Genomic DNA, 25,199 nt, shown 5'->3' with positions numbered 1-25,199 from the left:
GTTGGTTCTAATGCCAAATGGGCGGAACAGTCTTCAAAGAATATGTAGTACAAGCACTCTTCTACAAAGAGGGAAACTGTTTCCAGAGAGCACCTGGCTCTGCTTCTGGAGGAACCTTCTAGAACCAGCTACTTAACCAGAAGGCGAGACCAATGCAAACACCATAGGTTGGCCTGTGTGCCCACAGTGCTCTAGAAAGTCCAACTTCCAGAGGAAACAGCATCCCAGGAACTTCTGCTGTAGCTGAAGAGTGGACACAGTAACGAGTGTGTTCAGATTTATTCCTACCGAACTCAAGGGCCACAGTAACAGGGATAAACCACTGGAAACAGAGGAAAGGCAGCAGGATTCTAGATTTATTTCTATGCTTGGGCAATAAAATAAAGTGAGTAATATGACATCATCAAAATAACTAGTTTCTCCCGATAGTCCTTTCTCTTCTAAAAAACGAAACCGGTTGGTTTAGTTAAAACATCAATAAGGAAAAAAGTACCCTATTTCATGTTCAGAAACTAAAAGGGAACAGGGATGCTTTATGTAATGCATATAATTAAAAACCCATATCTTAAGTTAAATCTAAGGTCTGTGGTCAGCAGAAGATAAAGTCTGGTCAGTAGAGTCAGCGCGCACGCAGAACAGCGTTCCCCCTGCGGAATGTCAGCAAACGGCAGCCCGCGCGCGGTCGGGGGCGCACACGACGGACCGGACTCTCAGGCGTCTGTGATCGCCGCAAACTCAGGATCAAAGCCCCGGAGAAACTTCTATGTGAACGCTGGGAGAAAGCCATTCCCTTTCACACTCTGATATTTTGGCTTCTGGGGAAAGGATATTAGAGATTTGATTTCTTGTTTATTAAACAAAACTTTCCATCCAAAAAAAAAAAGTGAAGATGAAGGTGAAGGTAAGCTATAGGCCAAGATGTGGCAAATTTGCTTCCTTTGCCAGAGTCCCTTTTCTAAATGTCTCTAGGCATGCACTAATCACGGAGGCTCCCTCCGACAGATCAGGTGTGGAGCGAGCGCACAGTCCCCTGTTGGGAGGAGGGGGTGGGGTGCAAGGGGGTGGGGGGAGATGGTGATCGCCTTGCACCTGCTGCTGGGCCTGCTTCTCCGGTCCTGGGCGCCGTGGGGGCTTCACGCTCTGGCGCAGGCGGGGGCTGCCAGGCCCTCCAACTCCGTGTTAAGTCGGCCGATCACCCACTCCAAGGCCTCGCGACCCTGCCGAGAGAACAGCATTGAGGACCTCCCAGGGGTGCGCGCACCTGCCCGCTGAGACGAAGGCCACCGTGTTAGGGTCCCATCACGCTTCTCTTCAAAAGCTCCTGCCAGAGAGGGGGTCCCAGGAAATGAGGCCCCTTGGAGGGCTGGGGCAACCTACAGAACAGGAACGCAACAGCCGCGTGGAGAGTTTATTTGTTGTGAAGCAACACTGTATGATTAAAGGTGACCTTTCGCCTATTTTCTCAAATTCAAAAGCGAGGTTTAATTTCCCAAGGTTCTGCCACCCAGCTTGCATGATATGCTATCATACAACCTTTGTTTTTGTGCTGAGTTCCAAACAGAGCCGCACAAATCAATCCAGAATCCATTCCCGTGCCAAAATCAAAGTTATACAGCCAAACTATTTCATACTGAAGAACTCTGAAAATAACCACTACCACAGTCTTGACTATCTGAACGATTTTGGTTTTTTGTTTGTTTGATTTTTTGTTTGTTTGTTTTTATAACGGAAGGTAGAGGAGAATGAAAAATCCGATAGGTGTGTATGCTTATTTGGCGGACACTCTCAACCCACCAAAGCCTGGAAGTGGCTGAGTAACTAACATTTACATACCCTTGCCCTAAAGATGCAGTCTTCCTCCCGAACGACACTGGGGGGTCTCCTGCACATGCTAGCCATTTCGAGGAGTCAAGACAATCGACCTTTCCTGATCACTCTTAGCCCTGCTTCACAATGTGCTTTCCCAAATCACAAATTTCCGGGTTCCCCTCTAGAACAGAACCCCCTCCAGGACAGTTTTTAGACCATGACCTCCGCGAGGAGGAACAGAGCTACCTAGTAGTGCAACGGTGAGGCTGTCGGGAGAGAAAGGGTTCAGTGTCAAGGTCGCTCCTGGGGGCAGAGTGCGGTTTGCAGAATGACAGGGGTTCTGCCCTGCGCCCACTGCCTTTGTAAATCCAGGGCTGATCTACAAGGAGCCCCCAGATCCCGGAGGAATTAAGACTTCAGTGCTACACAGCTAAATCTCAAGAGGAAAGTTTTTCAGGTGATGTTGCTTAGAAAGAGAAAAAAGACAGGCACAAAAGAGTATATACAGTACAGTTCTGTCTGTGTTTAATAAAAGAAAAGAAAAAAATACATAACTTGCATTTGCATAAAATACTTCTGGAAGCCTCTGTAAAAATCAGGAATTAAACGGCAGATGCCAGGCTCTCCTCCCTTGAAGGAGGAGCTTTTTACTCTTCAACAGAGTCCTGTGCTGTTGGGTTTTTTGGGTTTTTTTTAACCATAAAAATGGACTGCTTTTATGTATTTTTGGAAAGAATATTGTTTATAAAAGCCAAGAGAACTTTGATTTCAAGATGGTGGGGAAAAACCTTTGGCCTTTTGTCCACAAAACCATCAGGAATACAACAGAAACAAAATTCAGAAACCACGGAGTCAGCAACGTCACTGGGCCACCACAAGAAGGTGGAAAGCAGAGGTGCAGGCTGTGAGGCGGTGGAGGGGGTTCTGACACAAGCCCATTCGGAGTCTGGAGGTGTCCAGAGAGAGGGGACACATGGGAGGGAACCACAGGGGAGCCTGGCTCTTAGACCCCGGCTGCCCTGCCCCCAGAGCTTGAGGAGTCTTGTTGGAAGAAATGGAACCACTCCAGAGAAAAGGTCATTGGCTGTCAAGGAAAAAGCCAAGGACAACCTCCATTGTCACCCTGCAGTGAAACCTAGCTGTCGTCAGCCGGGACCTCACTCCTCACCCACCCCTCGGCTTGTGAGTCAGGTATGTCAGGAAGAAAGACAGCTGGGGCAATCTCCCATGGGAAGGGGCACGGAGGAGACACCCAGAGGCAGCAGAAGGCTTCTCTTCACATCTACTTCTTCAGACAGAGGAGGGAAGATACTACAAATGTGAGGCAAGAATAGGACGCCATAAGGAACAGGAGAGGCCAAGAAATTAAAAGTATAGTTGCCCAAATAAAAATGAGTGAAGTTATTGGAAGATAAAGTCCAGGAAATCTCCCCAAATTCTCCCCCATTCATCCCTCCCCTCTCCTCTTGGCAACAACCAGCCTGCTCTCCGTCTATATGGACTGTCCATTATAGAGACCGCAGATACTTGGAATCATACAGTAAGTGGTCTTTTCATGTCTGGGTTCTTTTATTTTGCATAATGTCTTAGCGATTCATGCATGTTGTAGTGTATATCCGTACTTCATTCTTTTTATGGCTGAATAATATTCCATTGTCTATATGGACCACTTTTTTTATCCATTTATCAGCAGAAGAACACTTGAGTTTCTACCTTTTGGCTTTTGTGAGTAGTGCTACTGTGAACATTCGTGTGCAAGAATTTGTGTACTTGCTTTCAATCCTTTTGTGTATAAAAGTAGGGGTGGAGTTGCTGTACCATGTTACATTTGCATCAGTATGAACAAAGGTTCCAATTTCTCCGTATCTTTGCCAATGCTTGTTTTCCATTTAGTTGATTATAGCCAGCCTACTGTCTTCTGCCTCCTCTAATCTGCTGTGGACTCCCTCTAGTGCATTTATTATCTCAGTTACTGAGTTCTTCATCTTTAGCTGCTTTTTTTTCCAGTCTCTTTGTTGAGGGTCGCCCTGAGATTCTCCACCCTCTCCTCAAGTCCGGTGAGTATCTTTATGTCCACCATTTTGAATTATTTATCAGACATATCGCTTATCTCCATTTATTTAGCCCTTGTGCTGTGATTGTGTCCTGTTCTTGATTTAGGACATATTCCTCTGCCTCCTCATATTGCCTGTGTTTGTTTCTAGGGGTAGGAAAGTCTGCTATTTTTCTCGATCTTTAAAGTAGGGGCCTTAGGAAGAAGAGAACTGTGTTGTCATGCAGCACAATGCTTCCTGTTCCCCGGAACCAGGCACTTCTGGGATGTCTCCTGTGTGGGCTGTGTGTGTCCTACTGTTGTCCTTGAGATGCATTTGCATTTGCCTTCAGTTCAATCATCTGCAAAGGCTCCCTTTGCCTGCTGTGGGTCTGGAGCCACTACTGGGCAGTATCCACAGTCTGGCCAGATGCCTGCCCTCAGCCCATCTGCCTGGGCATCCCACCAAACTGCAGGGTGCTTTTCCTATGCTGCCCTCGGAAAGGCTTTGGCTGGAAGGTTTTCAATTATTGATTCAATGTCTTTAACTGTCATAGACCTGTTGAGAGTCCATTTCTTCTTAAATCAATCTTGGTCATTTGTGTGTTTCTAGTAGTTTGTCACATATAGGTCATCTAATTTGTTTTACGGTTGTTCACAGTATTCTCTTATATCTTTTTATTTCTGTAAGATTTGGAGTAATGCCTCACTTTCATTTCTGATATATTCATTTTGGGAATCCTCTTTTTATTCTTGGTCAGTCTAAAAGTTTGTGAACTTTGCTGACCTCTTCAATGTAACCACTTTGATTTCAATAATTCTTTTTTTATTCTCTGTTGATTTCGTCTCTAATCTTTTTCATTTCTTTCCTTCTGCGAGCTGCGGGTTTAGTTTGTTCTTCATTTTCTAGGTCCTTCAAGTCAGGTTAACGATTTGAGAACTTTTCTCTTTTTTTTAAATTTTATTTATTTATTTGACAGACAGAGATCACAAGTAGGCAGAGAGGCAGGCAGAGAGAGAGATGGAGGGAAGCAGGCTCCCTGCTGAGCAGAGAGCCCGATGCGGGACTCAATCCCAGCACTCTGGGATCATGACCTGAGCTGAAGGCAGAGGCTTTAACCCACTGAGCCACCCAGGCGTCCCCTCTTTTCTCTTTTTTAATGTAGGCATTTGCAACTATGAATTTCCCTCTGATCACTGAATCCCATAAGTTTTCATATGTTGTGTTTTCACGTTCATTCACCTCAAAATGTTATAAGTTCATTTACCATTTCTTCTTTAACAAAGTAATTTAATTTGTTGTTAGAAACATAATTTAAAAATTCCACATATTTCTGAATTTTCCATTTATCTTATACTGTTGATTTCTAATTTCACTTCATTGGGATAACAAAAGATACTTGGTATGATTTCAGTCTTCTTAAATGTATTGAGACTTGGTGTTTGGCCTAAAAAACATGGTTTATCCTGGAGAATAACCCAGGTGCTCTTGAGAAAAATGTGTATTCTGCTGTTGGATGAAATGTTCTATGGATGTCTGTTAAGTCAAGTGGTTTATGGTGTTGTTCTTGTCCTCCATTTCCTTACTGATCTTCTGTCTAGATGTCCTATCCATTGTTGGAAGTGGATCATTGAAGTCTCCAGCTATTATTGTAGAATTGTCTTTCTCCTTTTGTTCTGCTAATGTTTGCTTTATATATTTGGGGGCGCTGTCACTTGGTGTGTAAATGGTTATAACTTTTGTCATCTTGATGAATTGACCCTCTCATTGATGTATAATGTCCTTTTTTGTCTCTTGTAACAATTTTTGATCAAAAGTAGATGTTGTCTGATATTAGTATGGCCACCCCCGCTCTCTTAGTTATTCTTTACATGGAATATCTTTTTTCATCCTCTCAATTCAACCCATTTGTATCTTTGGATCTAAAGGGAGTCTCTGGTAGACAGCATATATAGTAGGATCATTTTTTTTCATCTATTCTCCCAAACTCTATCCTTTAACTGGTTTGTTTAATTATTTATCTTTAAAGTAAGTAATGCTAAAGAAACACTAATTTCTTACACTGCTCATTGTTCTCTGTGAGTTTCATAATGCTCTGTTCCTGAACTCTTTCCATCCTCATCTGTTGTGTTTGATTGATATTTTAAAATTTTTATTTCTTTTTACTTATTTATTATTATTTTTTTTTTAGTGTACCATTCTGATTCCTCTTATTCCTTTCTGGGTCTGTTTTGATTATTTTCTTATTGGTTATCCTGGTAATAATTAATATCTTAAATTCAGAAAAAATCTAATTTGAACTGATGCCAATTTAGCTTCAATAATGTGGGTTCTCCAGAGAAACAGAACCAATAAAATGTGTACATATAGACAGAGATTTATTTTACGTAATTGGCTAACATAATTATGGAGGCTGGCAAGTCCAAAATCTGCAGGGTAGGTTAATCAAGATTCATTAAGTGCTCCCCTGGTTAAAGTATTCTATTAAAATCCACACTTCTATAGAAGTTGATTCTGTCATTTTTATGCCAGCTTATTGGTTGTTTCAGTGGAGGGACCAGTTCTGGGAGTACCTGCCTCTACCATTTTCCATGATGTTACTATTATATTTTTTTAACTTTTAATTTTGAAATTATAGTAGATTCACAGGAAGCTGCAAAGATAGTACAGGAATGTCCCATGTACCCCTTACCCACCGCCCCCAATAATATCTTGCATAATTATAGTACAATATCAAAACCAGGGATTTAACATGCACAGTGCAACACAATGAATTTTTTTAAAGTTCACTTCAAACAAGGCTTAACTGCATGAAATTTCACAACATCAAGGATAAAGAGATCCTAATAGCTTTCAGAGAGAGAAAAAAGTCACATACAGGGATCAATAATCTAAGTGGAAAACAACAGAACAATGCCTTCAAAATTCTGAGTGGAATTTTTTTTTTAAAGAATTATATGTCCAACTATGCCATGAACGAAGTGTGAGAATAGAAGAGACATTTTCAGATACGCCAAGTCTTAGAAGCCATGATGAGATGTTGTTTTCTATCCTATGACAGGGAAGAGAAAAGGGAAGGCAGGGAAGCAAGGAAACAAGAGTTTCAGAAGAGGAAATGTCCAGAAATTCCCAGGGAAAGGGATGACAGCCACATGGCTGCTTGGTCAGAGAGTAAGGCCTGCCTTCCAGAAAGGATGGTGCCAGAGAAACTGGGAGAGGGTGGGCTGCCCAAAAAGACTGACCTGTGGAAGATGACATCACGAGGTACTGCAGAGAGCAAGTAAGAGTATGGAAGGACTCAGCCAGAGATCTTTAAAAAATAAAACTAAATACATGAAAAGAATAAGACAATTATTATCAGCAAGAGGGGAAAGGTTGTATAAGAAAGAAAATGCAATTATGGCTTGGTAATAAGCAATAGCTATGCATTTGTATTTTCAGAATTATGGAAACTCTGAATGTGCTTTCAACCATAAACAATGTAGCTATTTTGAGGGAATGGGAGCAGAGAGAAAGAGATAAGAGAGATAAAATAATACTTTACCAAACAGGTAAATAATATCTATATAATATCTAAAATTGGCAAATCAAGGGGCTCCTGGTTAAGTGTCTGCCTTTGGGTCAGGTCATGGTCCAGGGTCCTGGGATAAAGCCCTATGTCAGGTTCCCCACTCATTGGGGAGTCTGCTTCTCCCTCTGCCTCTGCCTGTGTTTCCCCCTGCTTGTGCTCTCTCTCTCTGTCAAATAAATAAATAAAATATTCAATAAAATAAAATAAAATGGACAAATCAAGAAATAGCAGAATATGTTTACTTATTTAGAAATCTAGCGGTAAAAGCCAAAAGCTACCAAAAGAGTTGAGTGTCCCCTCAGAAGGGTAGAAATGAGCTTTGCAGAACGAGTAAGGGGGGAGGGTGATCTTACCATAAATCTTTTAACTCCTTTTTACCAGGAGCTATAAGCATAAAATATTCGGATGAAAATAGAAATGAATATCATTTCATTTTGGATTAGAAATACTATTATCAAACAAAAAACACTATCTAAAATAAATGGTAGAACACAGTTCTACTCATCCTTAATGGAGAAGGCCTTCTCTAAAGTTTTTAGAATTCAAAGCAGATGGAAAGATTTTACATTCTGCTTGTGAAAATGGGAAAGTTAAAATTCCCACCCGGAAGTACCTTAAAGCTAACAGGACACCTCGAGCTCACAGGCACTTTTGCCACCATCCCATCTCAGTGGCCCTTATGCATAAGCCTCCCCACGGACGTGTCTGGATGGTGACAAGTAACATAAGCCTTCAGCCCCAGGGGGTCACTGGTCCCAGAGCCCAGGACAAGCCAGCCACAGCCTGAGGGCAGGGCGCTTTGCTCTCTTGACCAAGGCCAACCATGTGATGGGAGAGCTCACGGTGCTGTCACCACACGTGTCACTGTGGGGGTGCCGCCCCTATTCCGGCATGTGCAGACCTGCCCTAACAGTGGCGAGAAGGATGCACGGCGGCAGCCTCTGACGTGACAGACGGTGGCCAGATATGTGTGAAGAGACTGACAGTGCAGACAGGTGGCCAAGGGGCATGCGAGGGAAACGGGGTCATCAGGAAAGAACAAAGTTGTTTGGTAAGTTCCCAAGGATCAGCAGAAAATTGCTAAACGCTGCTGTCCAGAGGAAGACAGACAAGGCATAAGAGCAGTCTGACAACACCGGCCCGGGGGGCGGCTGGCCTGTGGCAGCGGTGGCGTGGCAGCTTTGCGGCCCTCGTCCTCCTCCTGCTAGCGGTCTTCCCTTCTTTGGGTCTCAGTCTGCAACAGACAGGCCTCTTGTCTTGAGAGGTCACAGCCAAAGAGCCCAGTGGAGGCTGTGACTAGGCAAGTGGCAGATTCCAGCAGATTCCACACCTCTCCCAGACAGGACGAACCATACTCAAGGCCCGCTTATGTCTACCTTTCCTTCTTCCTTCCTTTTTTCCTCTTGTTCTTTCGTTCTTTCTTCTTTGATTTTTTGGATGAGGCATCTGATTAAAGATTGAGGCAGTTTAGCTCTAGTTTGTGAGGAAACAATGTGACAGAGTCCACAGCTCTGAGGGACATAGCATACACGCCACACTGCCCACACACACTATGCTCACCAGGCTGGCTCTCTACGTGCAGTCACCTTAGTGGTGCCTCCACGGAAGAAGAGAGAGCCAGCAGCAGATCATGACCTTGGGTTCAAGGTGAAGGTCTCTGGCCAACTTAAGCTTCAGCAGGAAGTTCTTAAAGGAGCCTGAAACACACGGCTCCTGTTTGCTGACTGAGGCACGGCGTGTGTACACACATGCTGCAGACAGATAGACAGACCAACTGTGGGAAGCGGAGCCCAGAGCAGCCCAGTATGGAAGGTCAACAGGGTGAGGGTTTCAAGGCAGGAGCATAAGGATTCCCTAAACAGAGGGAAGCAGGAAACGCTCTGACTTTCCTATGAAGTGTGAAGATGACTGCTGACCAATTAAGCGTCAAATCCCTTTCTGACAGTCCAGCCACTGGTGGCCTGGGAAACCAAGGAATGTTTGCAAAGCTCAAGAAGATGCTAGAAATTGCTTCTGCCACTAAAAGAAAAGAGCCAGTAGCGGTCATGTGGCTGGGTGCTGGCGCTGATGCAAGGCCACAGGGCATTCTTTGTAAGAACATGTGCAAATATTCAGATCCTGCCCAAAACGAAAAATTCCTCCCATCGGATCGGTCTGGGACTACTCGCAACAGCCTCTTTCCTGATGCTGCAGTAATTCTAGGAAACGTTTAAGCAAGCAGGTGCTGAGAACAGCCTGGGAGAAGCTGGACTGCCTCTCTTAGAGACCAGATAACAAATCTGGATACCCAAGTCTCCCTGGGAAACAAATCCTGCCGTGAAACAAGGAGATGAATTAGGAAGAGGATGAACTAATGGCCGTTTCCATTTCAGAAGATACTAAGGAGCCGGGGGCTGGAGACACATGCAGCTAGACCTCGGAACACCCAGCGCCAGACACCATGCACACGGTTGTTAGCAAGAAGCTAAATTCTCTACGGGGTTAAAGAGCACTATAGTTACCACTGTTGGTCATAGGGTGCAGGTGCAGACCCCGTTAGCTCACGGCGTGCTCAGAATTCTCAATTATCCACTCAATAGCAGCCCACCCCTGGAGCAACACAGAAAGAGTTCAACACGGTGTAAGAAATGTGGGCTTCTCTCCCGGCAGACAGCAGGTCTCGGCCTGCGTTTGAAATGGCACCAGGAAAGCGCTACGGTTTTAAAGGAGACACAGTGGTCACAGTTCCCGAACAAGAACAATCTTCACCGCAGCAGGCAGTTTCACAAGCTCAGAAATCAGGTGGTACGTCTTCTGTGCGAAATCCTCACACCGGCTCGGGCTGTCCCCACACGCGCACCCATCAGCGGCACTGTCCCCTCCTGAGTGCTGGACTAGGGGGCGACCTCAAAGCCTCCTCACGGGTTCATCCCACCCAAATCCCCGGATGACCCGCTCCCCCCTTCTCCCCCTTCTCCTGGGGGTGCTGTCGAATGGGAACACAGCCACAGGGGAGGAAGTGATTGTCTGGCAGGGCTTCAACACGGCAACTCCTAACACGAAGTGAAATAAAAGACTTTTCATTTGGCCCCGCTAAGTTTCCCCCGACTTTTCTCATAAGAGGCCTCGGGGTGGCTTTGGCCTCGCCAAGTAGTCCCTGTCTCCTGTAATTTACTTTTCCAGCAAAACATTTTGGGCACCTGCCCTAGGCAGACCCTGGACACACAAAAGTGAGTGAGGTTCTGTCTCCTCCCAAGAGGGCTTGCAGTGTGGACACGAGGCATGCAGCTCTGGGCCCTGTCTTTCCCTGCCTCCCCCGAACAGAGCTGAGCGACTGCCAACATTGCTCAAATTTGGATTTTTCTTGAAAACAGGGGAGGCCAGCTCTTCTCTCAGTGCCGAGGCTAAATGCAAACTGTCAGTAGTTTTCCCATTAAATCGTGACAGGCATGGTAGGCATCCCACTGGTCCCCAGAACGGAGACTTACTTCTGATCAAAATAAACCAGGAGAGAGGAGGGAAGGAGAGGACAGCTGGGAAGACATCAGCCTGGGAGGGAAGCTCAGGTGAGATCCAAAGGCCTTGCTCTGGCCAGTGATGTTACCTTGAATTTGTGGAACAGCTTCCACAGCTTCCAAGCCCCTTCCATCGGCTCTGCTGGGGAGGAAGGCAACCCGGACTCTGTAAGCAGCATCTGCCTCACTCAGGCAGCCCTCCAGCTAGGGACGTGGGGAGGATGGTCTCTTGGGATCCAACCCTTCTCCTGTCACCTCCACAAATCTTACTCCCCACAAAGGGGAGGCACAGAGACAGCGGCTAAGTCCAGGGGAGCTTGGCGGACGGGAGGCTCAGCCAAGGCCCCTCAGTGCCTACTCAGTGGGAAAGGACAGCGCCTTAAGAGCCTGCCTGACCAGCTTCACATGTAGGGTTTGTCCTGGGCACTGAGCCTGTGCTGTTTCAGCTCTTTGAGGCGGTAGTTCCCTCCACTGGATTTCCATTCCACGTTCACCCAACACTTTCCCCGCCCCCCAGGCCTGGGCCAGCCTTCCCTGCTGGTTTTGAACGTAACCGTGAAAAATGCGGTGATATCCCAGGCTCGTTGGCGACCAAGGGACGCAGCACTGGGTAGGACTTAGGGGACGACACATTTCACCCCTTTAATCTGGCACTTAGCACCCGGAGTGCACACGGGGGCAGGCCTGAGCGCCGTACCTTCTTCGCATTGGATGATATGGTATTGGCCATCAGACTTTCCAGATAGCTGCCCAGGCTGATCCCCTTCACGGTGATGATGGCTTCTTGTGTGAGCACCGTCCTAAACAAGAGCAGCAAGTAAGTGGGCTGCGTGGCCCTCACAGAGGGGAGGCCCTGGCCCACCTAGACCTTGGAGTTCAACGTGTCAATCCCAGGATGCAGAGGCTTACATTTCCGGATCCTCCGGATGGGGCGTGTACACCAGCCTCTCGTTCACCGACACCAGGTTTGTGAGTGTGATCTTGAAACAAAAAATGGCTTTAGGTTCTATTTATCTTGCATTTCTTCCCAGACCATCTGCCCATACCCCTCCATCCCCAAATCAACTCACTGAAACCAGAACAGAAGAAACATCCAGCCACCCCCTGCCCCGCCAGGGCAAGGGGACACCACTAAGTCCCAGGGAAATCTGAAGTCCTGGCTGCGCCTTCTGGCGACCGTCACCTGTCCTCCACACCCAAACCTAAGTCTGGCCTGGCCTTCAAGGCCCTTTCAAACCGCCAAACCAACAGCAGTCATACAAAAGCAAAATCCTTCTGGGTTGGTCTCCAGGTAAATGAGCACAAAGCTGCTGAGAGCATTTTTATAGAATAGGATTTTATAAAAATAAACCATGTTTCTAGCCCATGCATTTTCCCCCAACATATTTTTTGGATGTGCAGTTGGCTGATATAAATTTTTTGAATGAGAGAGGAGTGAAGGGGAAAAGGTGCTTTTAAAATTACCATTAGAAGTGGAGATGCAACATGGGGGGTTAAGGGGGATAGGAGAAGAATAAATGAAACAAGATGGGATCGGGAGGGAGACAAACCATAAGTGACTCTTAATCTCACAAAACAAACTGAGGGTTGCTGGGGGGAGGGGGGTTGGGAGAGGGGGGTGGGGTTATGGACATTGGGGAGGGTATGTGCTATGGTGAGTGCTGTGAAGTGTGTAAACCTGGCAATTCACAGACCTGTACCCCTGGGGATAAAAATACATTATATGGGGACGCCTGGGTGGCTCAGTGGTTAAAGCCTCTGCCTTCAGCTCAGGTCATGATCTCAGGGTCCTGGGATCGAGTCCCGCATCGGGCTCTCTGCTCAGCAGGGAGCCTGCCTCCTCCTCCTCTCTCTCTACCTACTGATCTCTCTCTATCAAAATAAAAAAATAAATAAAATCTTAAAAAAAAATACATTATATGTTTACAAAAAAAATAAAAAATAAATTAAAAAAACATGATTTAAAAAAATGACTGTTAGAAAATAAGATAAAATAACATAAAATAAAATAATAAAATAAAATAAAATAAAATTACTGTTAAAAATCACCTCTGCTGTTGGAAGTCAGGATAGTGGTTATATTGAGGTTGGAGTGGATGTGCCCCCCAAAAGGGAGTGCAAGGGGAGCTCCTAGGGGCTGGTCACACCCTGTCTCTGATCTGTCTGCTGGTTACAAAGGTGTGTTCACTTTGTGACAATTCATTATATGCATTTTTTTCTACACATTTATTATACTGAAATAAAAAGGTAAATAAAATACTGCTAAATAAGTTCAGCCTTTCCATTAAAAATAAAAGATTCCCGGGGCACCTGGGTGGCTCAGTGGGTTAAAGCCTCTGCCTTCAGCTCAGGTCATGATCCCAGGGTCCTGGGATCGAGCCCCGCACTGGGCTCTCTGCTCTGTGGAGAGCCTGCTTCCTCCTCTCTCTCTGCCTGCCTCTCTGCCTACTTGTGATCTCTGTCTGTCAAATAAATAAATAAATAAATCTTTAAAAAAATAATAAAAAATAAAAGATTCCCTTAGACCAAAGGTGGGCTGGAAAAAAAACTAAATGAAGACATTACCCACCATCCCCAGGAAAAACAAGCACCTTTCGCATCTCAGGCCATTGCTTACATTGGTGGAACAAAGTTCCATTTTCTTCTCTACTGGATCCACGACAGAATGTTCTTTGATGTACGTCAAAGTCCTACTGGTCCCCAAAATCTAAAAAACAAAGCAAAGCTAGCATAGTGACATGTCAAAAGTTTCATTCTGTAGCATCAAACACGAATTTCATTTACTAATTAAGTCCTTTATCTATTATTCAACAAAAGACGCAACTGGGGACGCCCCCATGGACAGCGCCGCACAGCTCCTTGGGTACCTCTGTCCCAGCAGTGGAGGCCAGCATGGGTCCAATGAATGGATTCAGGTAGAGGTGAATGTGGGACAGTAATAAATGCCTTCACAGAAGAGAAAACGGTGAGGAGCAGGAAGTGTAGGGAAGACTCTCTGCGGGGTGGCGGAACGACAGAGGGAGAGGCACCAGGCAGGGTCCTGGGGTCAGCAGGCTTGGCTGCAGATGACGCCTCCTAGGCTCTGACCCATGTGCTGAGCTCCCAGCACGGTGAGAGGCCGGCATGGCAGGGGAGGGAGAAGGTGGGCTCACTGGGCTATTGGGCCCACATCAGGGCTGGGAATCTGTGTTGAGAAGAGAGCAGGGGTGAGGTCGGGCAGGAAAAAAATCGTGCTTGGATTTACATTTTCAATGACCTCCCTTGATGGTTCTGCAGAAGAGACTTGTCAGGGACCGACTGTGTCCCCCAAAGTTCTTATTTTGACCTCTTGACCCCCGACATCTCGGAATGTGAGTGTATTTGGAAATAGGGCCTTTGGAGAGGTAATTGAGTTGAAATGGGGGTCATTAGGGTGGACTCTACCCTAGTCTGAGCAGTGTCGTCATAGGAAGGAGAGATTAGGACACACAGAGGGAGACAGCAGGGCTGCGTGAGGCAAAGCACCACCACCCACAGACACAGCAAGAGGGCAGCAGCTGCCAGCCAAGGAGAGAGGCTGGACCGGACCCCTCCCCTAAGGTCCTCAGGGAAATCAACCCCGCCAGGACCTTGATCTTGGACCTCCAACTTCCGGAGCTGTAAGGAAACAGATGTCTGCTGGAGCCACACACACCACCCCCTCCCCCGGCCCCCCGTCTGTGGTATCTGGTTAGGGCGGCCCAGAGGGACACAGGGCCGAGAAGAGCTGCAGGAAAGGATTCTATGCTGATGGGGCCAGGGCCGAGCATGAGGAACCCAGGCCACATACCCCGGAGATGGAAACTAAAGTAAGTTTACAGAGAAACAAACGATCTCTCAGGCTTCTCTGAAGTCCTGAGTGCGTGCTCTCAGAAGAGGCTGTCACCTCCTGCGGATGGGGACTGCCAGGCAGATGCAGGTGCAGCGGGGACAACCTGGGTGCAAGCAGGCGACTCGGGTAGAGCCTGGGCTGGGCAACGAGGGTGCAGCCGGGCCACGCGGGTGTAGCCTGCGCATGCGCGTGAGCGAGCCAACGCGGGTGCGGGGGGGAGCTGCGGTACGGGGGCGCACCAGGCGAGGTGGGGGCAGCAGGACGACGCGGGTGTCACCAGGGCACACAGTGGCGGGCTCACCGCTTTCACGAAGCCGGGCAGCCCCCACTCGGTGCTGAGGAGGCGGTGGCTGTGTAGCCGGCCCCGGCCGTCCACACTGCGCTCTAGCACGTCAACTCCCACGACACAGGGGTTCATCGGATTCGGGTACTTCCTCATGGCAGCTTTGATGACGGTGTCCCATGGGTGGCTGGTGGGAAAAACAATCACCCGGAGTGAGCAGGCAACTCCTCCATTTGTAAGCCCGAGCGGCACGGGGCCGCCAGGGGTGCTATGGCCCATGGAGTGAAATGAAGATCAACGTTAACGCTCTCATTTTTTTTTTAAATTTTGTTTTTAATTAAAGGTATAGTCAAACCAATCTATCTGAGGCACCCAGCTCCACACCCAGATCCAGGACGCTGCGATCCTTCTGGGCTGACCAGCGGCCATCTGAAGGCTTCGCCTGGCAGGACTCATGAGACACTGGGGAGACAGACGTCTCAGGCTGTTGGCAGCCATGCTCAGTGTGTCTGCAATCCCAGCCCAGGTGCTGCACTCACAGGCCACCCCAGCACCGGGGTCTTGGCTGAGCCACTTCCCTCCCTCCACTCAGGACCTTCCTGTCCACTTCTCCCATCACCCCACCCGCTGACATTCTCCCAGTCCCTAAAGAGGCAGGACCCTTTCCTTTGGGGCTTCAGGGTGGAGAGACATGTCTCCCCATCCCCAGCTTCTCACCTGCCCCTCCCATGGTAGGGGCGGAACACTGGGGAGCAGGAGTTTGTTTGCCTCTTTGCCTGCACTATTGTGGTGCATGAAGGCTTGGCTGTGACTTCCAGTTGGGCTGCTTTACCTAGCTGACCACCTCGACACCTGGAGTTCAACGCTATGACGGTACAGTAAGGTGCCTGCCTTATGTGTATCTAGAACAACAGGCTACTGGTCCCAGCTAGTGATGCTCTACTGAGAACCAGCTGACCTGTGAGCAACAGTGGTTTGAACTGCATGGGCCCACTTATATGTGGATTTTTTTCAATAAATACAGAATAGTCCTGTGAATGTATTTCCTTATGATTTTCTCTTTTTTTTTAAAGCTTTATTTATTTGAGTGAGGAGAGTGCAACCCTGGTGGGAGGGGCAGAGGGAAAGAGAGAGAGAAAGAATTGCAAGCAGACTCCCCAATGAGTGCAAAATCCCACGTGAGGCTCGAGTTCATGTCCGAGATCACAAAGGTTCAAAGTACTACTACTTCCTATCAAGAGTCTATATGTCCTATGGTACCTATTAAGAGTATCCCCTTTTACTTTCAAAGGCATCCCTATTTGGACGACAAGTTATGTATTAATCCTGAAAATAAGGAGAGAGAACTCAAGAAGGATGCCCAGGTTTCTGGCTTGAACAACTGTGTGGATAGTTGGGCCATTTACTGAAAGGGGATTTTTTTTTTTTTTTTAAGATTTTGTTCATTTGAGAGAGAGAGAGAGAAAACACGAGCAGGGGGAGGGGCAATATACATATCTATCTATATATCTATATCTATATCTATATCTATATCTATATCTATATCTATATCTATATCTAGAATGACAAAGGGAGAGGGAGCAGCAGGCTCTCCGCTGAGCAGGGAGCCTGACATGGGGCTTGATCCCAGAACCCTGAGATCATGACCTGAGCCTAAGTCAGACGCTTAACCAACAGAGCCACCCAGGCATCCCCGAAAGGATATTTTTAAACAAAATACAATTTTCAGCTGCACAGGAGGTCAGCGCCCCTAATCCCCCACATTATTCAAGGGTCGACTGCACTTTGCCCCAACTGTGAAGTGGTATGTGACATGAAGTGGCCAACATATTTTTTTTTTCTGATTATAAAAGTTGTCCAAAATATGTATGAAAAAAAAGCATACACAATTCCACTACCCAGAGATGACCCCAAGTTATGTGGGAGTCCCTGAAGGTGTTCCAGCTCTCTCTGAAGCTTCTCCTGCAGGCCATTGCCCCACTTTCTCTGGCCCTGAGCCCTTGAGGTGGGGGGATGGACACCTTTGTCCCTGTTTTGTGTCCCGCTATCAGAGAGGTCCCAAAGCACGTTCACGACTGCCCAGTGCTTCTTTAGTGCTTGGTAGGCTCAGAACCCTATGGCTGTCCACAGGGAGTCAGAGGTGCCCTTTTAGGTTTTCAGTGTGGATCCCCCCACCCCAAGTGCTTCTTCCCCTAATTCTTCCTTCCCCAGGATGTGTGTGCTCCCAGGAAGCATCCGAGCCCCCAGGAGAGAAGAGTATGTCAATGACACCATCATTTTTGCAGTTGTACCCATCAAGTTTAAACAGTGTGTATAGACACAGCCCAAAGTCAAGACCTAGACACATGTGCACACCCATGCACGCACGCACACACCTTACAAAAATTAAACTGGGATCATGCTCAGACCATACTCAGACCCTGCTTTTTATATTTAACTGACGATGAACATCTTCCTATATCATGAATCTATTTCCAGAAATCTAATTATGAAGAGCTACACAACAGGTCATCCTAGAGGTATTTATATGGAACTAGTTCCCTGTAGTAGGTTACTTTGATTGCTCCCAATTTTGCTCTATAAAATAAAGACAGTAGCAAACATTTGTGTATACTGACCTTTTACATATCTAATTTTTCTTTATGATTAATTCCTAGAAATGAAATTACTAAGTCAAATATCAAAGATTATGAACAGATGGACGGGTTTTGTTCCGTATTTGCCATCCTTTTAAAGTATCAGTCACCGACCATTAATTTACTTTATCCTTATAAAACTCTGTCAAAAAGTTTGTGGCAGGGTCCGCTCTAGAACCGGGTCTCCCAGGCCTCTGCCCTCTGTTCTTTCCATTATGTTCCTGATCTAAAATCTCCTCTTTTAAACAAAGAAATGCTTTTTCAAACCATGGAATCGTGTCACTGAGTTGACCTGTCCACCGGCTTTAACAAAGAGCAATGAAGACGCAGAGATGTGGTTACACCTGATTGCTCAGGAGGACCCAGAGAGCGCAGCCTTCTTCTCTGAGGAAGAACTGTCAGGGACATGGTCGATCCATGATCTAGGGAACGGGGCCGAAGCTGGACATACTTGAGAGCAGCAAGGGACTGAGTTACACGGGGGCCTTCTCACTGAAATACTCTGCAAGCGTTGCAGGCTAAGGTCCTAAGAGTTGTTCCCACAAAAATCACTACTTTAAGCAGAATAGGCTGTGCCTCCTAAAATTACTTAAAACTAGCAAAAAGTTGAAGTATTTGTATGAAGTGTATCTTACACAATAATCTTTCTTATATAAAAAACCTGACACCTTTCTGCCGATGATGTAAACTAAATACAAGCTGCTTAAAACACTCACATAAAAAATAATTCTACTGATTACAGCAGGAGGGCCATATAAGTTAATATAGACATCAACAGATTCAAGAAGTAACATTTTTTTAAACAACAAGGGTTAAATACAGCAAGTCAGTATCACACACTTCTTGGTTAAAGGAAATACCCTGGTAGTCATTGCAAAAATGGCAAACTCTGGTAATATCAAGTGTTGGAAAAAAGGGGGAGACTGAGCTGTGGATGGTGAATTGGCTCAAGGCCTGGGAGATGCTAAGAGGGCCGGTGCCCTTGTGTCAGGGCTTGTGTGCCAGTGTCCGGCTTAGACAGGCCAGGAACTGGCTGAACTTCATTCTGAGAGGTGCGGTCCCGGCTATGTCTGTGACTCACAGTGACCACGATGGAATGGGAATCCACCCCTGGGGTGGGGGTGGGGGACTGCCTCAGAGCACAGCACTGCTGCAAAAGCACCAGACATCGCCCCTGCGGCGCCTGGCCCTGCAGCCCAGGAGGTGGTGGGATTCAGCCCACCTGGCACACTGGGGAGTGGAAAGGAGTAACAAAGGCATCTCTCTATGCACAGCCAGGGTGTCAGAAAGATGAAGTGGGATGAAATCATAGGATGCCTGGGATTTGCCTAAAATAACCCAGGGGGAAGGAGCGGTGGGTAGGGACACATGAAGCCAGCCGGGCTCTGAGAGGGTGACTGTCAACGTGGGAGATGGCAGTGGGCTCTTACTATTCTCAGCTCTCCATTTTTGCATACTTTTTAAAATTTCCATAATAACAAGCTTTAAAAAAAAAAAAATGAAGGCTGCCCCAGGCAAGGCAAGGCGTTCCTGCACCCACCCGAAGCAACTCTAGGCCCAGACCAGCGGTTCTCAGCCTGTGGTCCACACCTAGAGGATTCCCAGGCCCTTTCCAGAGGTCTGCCAGGCCCAAACTGCCTCAGTGTTACTGAGACATGACTTGCCTTTTAGACAATATTGACCTTTTACCCCAATGCTGCAAAAGCAACAGAGGGTAAATTTGGGGGCCTCTCCCCATGAATGCAGGTCCTGACCCCAAACCGCACTTGGGGTCAAGGCTCACTGCTGTTCACTCAGGAAAATAATGCCAGTGTCTCTTAAAAATATCCATTATGAAATAGCAAGACTATTAATTTTATATTTAGACCCCTAAGTACCCCTCCATTAATACTCTGAGCAAGAGAGCGGGGTGCACAGGAAGCTGACCGGCTGCACTTGGAGGTTCAAGTGGCTGGGGGAGCGCCGGGCAGCTGGTAGGCAGTGGGGCCCAGCCAAGCTGCGGCTCTCCAGCCCAACCCACCACGTCTATGTGAAACAATAGATGGACAGACTTTGCTCATTCAGACTTAGGTATGTGGCCGGCATTTTCTCCAAGATGAATACAGGGAGCCTATCCCTTCAAGAAAAACTGATCGTTATTTGCTGCCAAAGAGAACATTTGAGCTTTTGATCACAAATTGGAATTTTAGAAAACTTGGATCCTCTGCCAGGAGGAGCCTGATGACAGCCCCGTACTGCCAACCCGATGAACCCGTATGTTCCAAGTGACTGGTGTGGGATGTCACAGGGAGAGACCCACTCATGTTCGAGGCAGGCCGACGACTCTGGTCATTCTGCTTTCAGATCTTCCATTGCAACGAGCTTCAGAAACCACTTGTCTTGTCACAGCAGCGAATTACTTAAAGCAGCCACAATCACTTAAAAGGCTATTAAAATACCAAACGGGTTTTATTCATAGAGTGAGGCTGGGTTTTATTTGTATATTTGAATCAAAACAACAGATTGCAAAACACTGGTGCAGAAGCAGACAGGAGGAGCAAGCTATCTTCTGTTACGCCAGAAATTAGAAAAAAAAAAAATCAAACAGCACCCCACTTCCTACTAATTTTTGTGCTTTTGGAAAATACAGGTTTGTTTTTTAATAAAAATGTTACTTATATGAATTGAGTGGGTTTATCATTATTAATTTGAATGAATTGATAAATATGTTTAAACGTATCCATTTTAATTTCTAATATGGTAAATAGTGGTAGATAGAACCCACATAAAAACTGTCTGGGGCACCCAGTATTTTCTAAGAGTATTAAGATGTCCTGAGGCTGAAGGGTTTGAGAATCACTGGCCTAAGTGGGCCCTTGATTAAAGGGACTGGAAACGTATACAGGAGTGATCACTGCAGTATGATATGGGATAAAGGGGGAAACATTATATCCCTTCAGTAAGAGAAAGGATAAACTGTGACATAGTTATACAATGGAATATCATGCAGCTATAGGATACGCACACACAATCTCAAAAACACACTGTGTGAACAAAGGGAAATGGTCAAAAGATCTGTACCAAGTGATACTGTTGATTTCCATTTTAAGACAACAAATGCTATTATGTATTGCTTATGGAAGAACACACACACACACACACACACACACACACACACAGAGGTAGTCCGACAGACCTTCAGAAGGATGATACCCACCAAGTTCATACTCTTGCCTGTGGGGAGAAAGGGAACAGCACTCTTGTCTGTAATGTTCAATTTATCTTATTTAAAAGAAATGGTGGGGAGGTCCTTTTCCCTGCTCCTGGCTGGAAAGCAAGCCTGCTGGAGGACATATCCCCGCCAAAGCTCCTGACTTCCCTGAGATGGTTATCACCTTTTAGATACCAGTAGCTGCTGGAATCCAAGGAGTGTATGACCTTGAGGTTGCCAGCCAAACTTGTGTTGGCTGTTAGGAAAGATCTTGTTCTAGGCCTACCTGAAACCTTGGTCAATGCTGTGAGGATGAAATTTATAAACCTGTTTAATTTTTAACATTCCTTTCTATATTTTTATATTTCAGTCCTATATTTTTCATTACTATTTAAACTATATTGAACCCCGTCTAGGTAACACACATGCTGATTCCGATGGCTTTCCCAGAGGGCTCTCCATTTCCATGGCTGTGTTCATACTGCTCTCAGCTATGCCCCACTCCAGACCCTGGGGTTTCTTTCTTTCTCTCTTTCTTTCTCAGATTTATTTGTTTGTTTTAGAAAGAGAGGGTGAGAGAATAAGAGGGAGAGGGAGGGAGACTCCCAAGCTGACTCTGCAATCAGCACAGAGCTAGATGTGGGGCTTGATCTCATGACCCTGAGATCATGACCCGAGTTGAAACCAAGAGTTGGGCGCTTAGGCAACTGTGCCACCCAGGCGCCCCTGGGTCCTGGGGTTTCTTCAGGATGTGGACAGAAGAGGAAAACCTGATAAATGCCAAAGCTTTTGTGCCTGATTATTCTTGCCTTTCAAGAGTACATTTATGAAACTCCAATCAACTAGTTACCTGTCAGCACCACAAATATATAAAAAGAAAACAAGTATAAAAAGGAAAAGAAAGGTTTATAATCCCCAAAGGGGAGGGGAGATTAGTTATTTTAAGGACTAAGCAAAGGGAAAATCATTAATAAAGCCTAGCTAGAAAGCCAGGCTTCCAATTTCAGTGTCCTACAGAGGGCCTGCCATCACAGAATAACACCTTACTCGCCACCTGTCTGCCACAAAGGCCTACCTACCACCATCCTCAGCCACCTGCATTCCATGTTTGCCAATGTGAAGTTCAAAAATCAACAGCAGATGGTCAGCACCTAGTCCACAGCAACTTGGGGGCCCCCTGGGATTCTTTTGGTGGACAGATGCCCTCATTCTGGAAGGGCACCCGGTTTCCTTGAGATTCCTCACCCCCTCACTGAGCACCTACTGTATGTCAGGCACGGGCAGAGTATCAGCGACACAAAATGAATAAGGTAAGGAAAGAAGGACTGATACAGGCTGCCATACCAATGAACCTCAAAAAAATGTGCCGAGTAAAGGAAGCCAGACACAAATGACCACATATTGTATTATGACATCTAGGTGAAATTTCTGGAAAAGGCAAATCTATAGAAACAGCAGCTTAGTGGTTGCCTGGGGCTGGGAATGAGTGGCGGGTGCCTGGGAATGGGAATGAGGGAGTCTTTGTAGCATGATGGAAATATTCTGAAACCAGACTATGGTGATGATTGTACAACTCTGCAAATTGACTAAGAATCGTTGAATTATACACTTTAAGAGGGTGAAGTTTATCAACAGTGACTTTCCATAGCTGACCGTTCACTTCTGCTTGTCAATCAACATTTCATGAACTTCTAGGGCAGTCCTTCTCAGATGTTCAGGGAGAACACTGAGCCCCACTGCCTGGGCACACAGTTTCAATGATTTAATGTCTTCCCTCTGCATTTGGATGGTGCCAGTTATCTCCAAAATTGAGAAAAGAATCTCTGGAGTCATTCTCACTGGGGTTTCCACTGGATCTCTGAAGGAAGCCCAGCTGAGAAAGGCTGCAGACCATACAAAAATCAACACTCAAACTGAATCCCATGAAGTCTAAAGATTTCATTAAAAATAATTTCAGAGGTTTTAAACCACTCGATAAAGTTTTATTGTAATAATTTTACATAAAAAGCCAAAGGATGACAATTTCACTTCACGCAGTTTTGTTTTGTTTTGTTTCCCCAAAACAAAATGCTTCTCCAAGTGGGATCAAGGAATCTTTAAAATTTTTGTTCCTTTAAAAAATCTTAAAGGATAATTGTATAGTGTCACATACCAAAGTGACTTAGAAGATACCATTTAGGTCACGAGAGTACTCTTAAAACAGTTCTCCGTTTTCCATGCTGGCTTGGAGGCCTTCCATGCCCACAAATGCATTCAGGATGAAAGACCCCCCACAAGCCTTCTCCACTTTTGGCTTCCTGCCGAGCTCACAGCTTAGTGTCTGGGTTCAATGGCCAGCACAATCTCAGCAGAGGACCGGGCCCGCTCCCCAGGCCCCAGTTCTCCCTAGGATGCCGCGCGCCCTGCCCCAAAGAGCGCATGGTACAGGCGAGATCGGGCCTGCTCCTGGGTGGGCTGAGGAGAGAGGGCTGTCACTTTCCGGGGCCCCCTCCCCGCCGCGTCCCCCCCACCCCCGGGCCTCCGCGTACACCAGGGCGCCCCGCCGCCGAGCGCACTCGCCGGCCCGCGCCGTCCGGCCCCATTCGGGTGGCTGAGATCCGTCCCCGCGCCTCGGCCCTCCGCCAGCCCCCCAGGGAAAGGCCGCCCCCGACCCCCTAGCTGCGACAATCCCACCACCGGCCTCCGTCAGTCAGGCGGCCTCTCCATCAGACAGACTGCACCACTCCGCCGGCTCTCTACCTAACGACGCCCTAGAAAGGACAGAGCCTGCCCCCTCTTTTTAGGATGCCAGGGCCGCGGTCTGGGAGCGGCCAGCGCGGGGCTGGGCGGGCTCGGCGAGGGCCCGGTCTGGGGTCCAGCCTTTCCTCGGCCGCCCCGGGAGCAGGAGCAGGCGCCGGTCCGGACCCCACCGTGGCCCGCCGCCCGACCTCACCCGAACACGTGCTCCGAGCTCCAGATCTTCATCGCCGCCGGCCGCCGGCCGCCGGCCGCAGGGCGCGGGGTACCGGCTCGGACTCCGCGCGCCGGCTGTGGCGCGCCCGGCTCCTCCCTCCCGGCGCGTGGGGGCGGGGCGGGGGCGGGGCGCGCGCGGCAGGGGCGGGGCGCGGCGAGGCTGGGCTGGGCCGGGCGCTCTCGGGCACCGCCCCGCTTGCCTGTCACTTGACCACGAGGGTTGTGGCGGCTAAAAATAGGGATGCGGGACTCGGCTGTAGCCGCGGATGGGGGATCTGCGCTGCGGCAGGTAGATGCGGGGACAGCACCGGCTGAAAATGCAGGGATGGAAGGTGAGGCGCTAATGCTCATCGTTCAGGTTGTCCAAATTGTAACAAAGCGCTCTCCAGCCAGCCTGGTTTTTACTGTTGGTTAAGTATAAAGAAAAACAAAATCTCCTGCCAGACCCCCCAAAAACTCCCCAAGGGAACAAAAGAGAAAGAAAACAGTTTAGGGCGGCCCCCTAAAGATATTGCAGAGACAGCAAGAAATCTCGCGCTTTTATATGGACAAGGAAGGTGCGACACCTACATCATGGTCTCAAGTTAGAGGACTGGACAGACATTTTTTCACTCAGAGTTCACCCTAAATTTACCTGGTAATTAGAGTGGCTGTTTTTGTTTGCTAATTGTCTTTCTCCAAAGCTGCAATAGAATTCTCATGTGGGCACCATAGAAGGCGGGTTTGAAGTCAGGTTCTCCTGGAAATAAAGTTAACATTTCAGAGAGATGGCTCCCAGGACCTTGAGAAAGAACGTTTTTGGGTTAGAACTGGCAAAAGGCCTATTTAACTTTTTTTTCCCTTTTTTTTCTATTTAGCTTTTTTAAAAATATTTACACACATCTCCAAAAGGACAAAGAATTTATAAGTTTTCTAGAGCAAATGATCTTTAAGAAAGGAAAGGAGAGGCTCTTTTCCTTTTGCACCAGGGAAAAATCAATTTTTTCCTTTCTAGATTTGTCTTTACTCTGCACTACCACAACCAAAGTCCAGGTGCAAAGAAGCAGGTGCTTGTTTTGTGAAGAAGAGAAACCTGCCCCAAATGTGATGGGGTGTGAGGGCAGGGGACCTCATCTATCCTGCTACGGAATCCCAGCACTTAGCACAGCACCTGGCACTGACTGGGCATCTGGAACCCATTTGTGCCATGAGCCAGTGCAGTGGAAAGAGCTCATGGAACCAGTCAGAAGACCTCGGGTAGGCTACCATCAACTCACATTGACCTTTGCCCTCTGTATGTCTTTAACCTTACAGTAATCTTCCAAAGTTGGTACTACTGTGCCTGTTCCATAGATGAGCAAACTGGGGTTCCAGGCAGTAGAAAAGCTCTCTTGGTGTTCAC

At 47.1% G+C, this 25,199-nt stretch overlaps 1 protein-coding gene across 4 annotated transcripts; it reads right to left on the bottom strand.

Annotated features, from left to right (window-relative positions):
• Window positions 1–711: 711 nt before the first annotated feature.
• Window positions 712–23,854, bottom strand: PRELID3A (PRELI domain containing 3A). Of its 4 annotated transcripts, XM_032875793.1 has the most exons (7): window positions 23,799–23,854; window positions 15,059–15,227; window positions 13,525–13,614; window positions 11,817–11,887; window positions 11,605–11,707; window positions 9,915–10,002; window positions 8,489–8,859 (listed from the first exon to the last, which is right to left on the bottom strand). In XM_032875793.1, the coding sequence occupies exons 1-6, from the start codon at window positions 23,828–23,830 to the stop codon at window positions 9,949–9,951; spliced, it is 519 nt and encodes a 172-aa protein (XP_032731684.1). In that variant the 5' UTR covers window positions 23,831–23,854; the 3' UTR covers window positions 8,489–8,859; window positions 9,915–9,948. The 4 variants fall into 4 exon arrangements, with proteins under 4 accessions (XP_032731682.1, XP_032731685.1, XP_032731684.1 ...); XM_032875791.1 differs by lacking the exons at window positions 8,489–8,859; window positions 9,915–10,002 and adding an exon at window positions 712–1,217; XM_032875794.1 differs by lacking the exons at window positions 8,489–8,859; window positions 9,915–10,002 and adding an exon at window positions 712–1,217 and having other exon boundaries at window positions 23,794–23,813.
• Window positions 23,855–25,199: the final 1,345 nt, after the last annotated feature.

This window comes from Lontra canadensis, unplaced genomic scaffold, assembly GCF_010015895.1.
Source record: "Lontra canadensis isolate GAN:19392208 unplaced genomic scaffold, GSC_riverotter_1.0 scaffold57, whole genome shotgun sequence".
Taxonomy (NCBI): domain Eukaryota; kingdom Metazoa; phylum Chordata; class Mammalia; order Carnivora; family Mustelidae; genus Lontra; species Lontra canadensis.
Note: the sequence above shows the minus strand (reverse complement) of the source record. Positions and strands in the feature narration are given on the sequence as shown.

Bases quoted from the DNA above. Each gene is read 5' to 3' on its own strand.
- PRELID3A (XM_032875791.1), bottom strand. From the start codon at position 23,830: ATGAAGATCTGGAGCTCGGAGCACGTGTTCGG. The intron at 11,888-13,524 runs GTAAGCAATGGC...TTTTGTTTCAAG, and splicing joins TGGAACTTTGTTCCACCAAT to ATCACACTCACAAACCTGGT. The intron at 11,708-11,816 runs GTAAGCCTCTGC...GCTCTTGTTTAG, and splicing joins CATCCGGAGGATCCGGAAAT to GACGGTGCTCACACAAGAAG.